The 951-nt window shown below is 66.8% G+C and overlaps 1 protein-coding gene across 1 annotated transcript in view; it reads right to left on the bottom strand.

Moving 5' to 3' along the window:
- Nucleotides 1-57: 57 nt before the first annotated feature.
- The window catches only part of MTMR3 (myotubularin related protein 3), a 100,573-nt gene continuing 99,679 nt past the window's right edge, over nt 58-951 (bottom strand). The window contains exon 17 of the mRNA XM_044674227.1: nt 58-951. Within this exon, the coding sequence (XP_044530162.1) occupies nt 372-951 (580 nt within the window). The 3' untranslated portion in view covers nt 58-371.

The following is a 951-nucleotide window of genomic DNA, read 5'->3' as shown; positions in this document are numbered from 1 at the left end:
GGCCTCGCGCGCCAGCTCCTCCCCTCCTCGGGGACCCCGAGGGACCCCACTGGCAGGTCTAAGTCGTGCAGGCGTTCCACTTCGACAAGAACAGCGGGGGCTGAGGCCACCCGCGCCGGCTTTCTCCAGGAGCTCCATCCTTGTCGATGCGCGCAGTCCTGTCTGTCTCGGGAGACATCTGCACGCACCGCGTGACTCTGGCTGTCCTCGCGTGAGCCCCACCGAAAGGACCGCCACCCCCGGAGATGCGAGCGAGCCGAAGGAGGGACGCTAGCGCGGCGGTCCGGCCGCGAGGCTCTCTCTCGCCACCTTCCCCTCCGAACCTGCCGCCTCCGGGACAGCCCCTTCAGGAAGCAGGCGGCTGCGGCTCCTTACCAATCCCCAGACTCTGAGCAGGAGAGGCGCCGGACCCGAGGCCCAGAGGCAAGTCTCTGCAGCCGGCGCCGCCTGATGAGACCCAGCATACTCACCACTTCGTCCCCAAAGTCCCCATTGAAGCGCAGGGAGCTGTTCAGGCACTGGCTCTCCAGGCGGCTTCTCAGCTCCTGAACCTGCTTCTTCAGCGTCTCCACTTCCTGCTGGTGGCCCGTTTCGATCTGGCGCAAGCGCTGCTGGATGGCGTCCGTGTAGACTGGCATCCCGTCATCGTCCAGGTGACTGCGAGTGGGCTGCTCCGGACTGCCGGCCCCGGCCGCCGCAGGCTGCCTGCCTGCCTGGCCCTGCAGCCATTTGGCCTGAGCGCTCCGCAAGGGGAGCTGGGCACAGCCACTGCTGGCAGCAGCCACCCGCCGACTCCAGGGCCCTTTCGCCCTGCCGTGCTCTCCATCCAGACAGTGTCCGTTCGGGGCAGGGTATCTCTGGGGCACCGTCAGCCCCAGGGGGTTCTCCAGGGCCTTGTTCTCTATCTCCAGGTCTCCGTTACACACAATCTCCTCTTTAGGTTCCACGAAG

The sequence above is a fragment of the Gracilinanus agilis genome, chromosome 1 (assembly GCF_016433145.1).
Source record: "Gracilinanus agilis isolate LMUSP501 chromosome 1, AgileGrace, whole genome shotgun sequence".
NCBI classification, from domain to species: Eukaryota; Metazoa; Chordata; class Mammalia; order Didelphimorphia; family Didelphidae; genus Gracilinanus; species Gracilinanus agilis.
The sequence above is the reverse complement of the archived record's forward strand: the minus strand, read 5'-3'. Positions and strand labels throughout refer to the sequence as shown.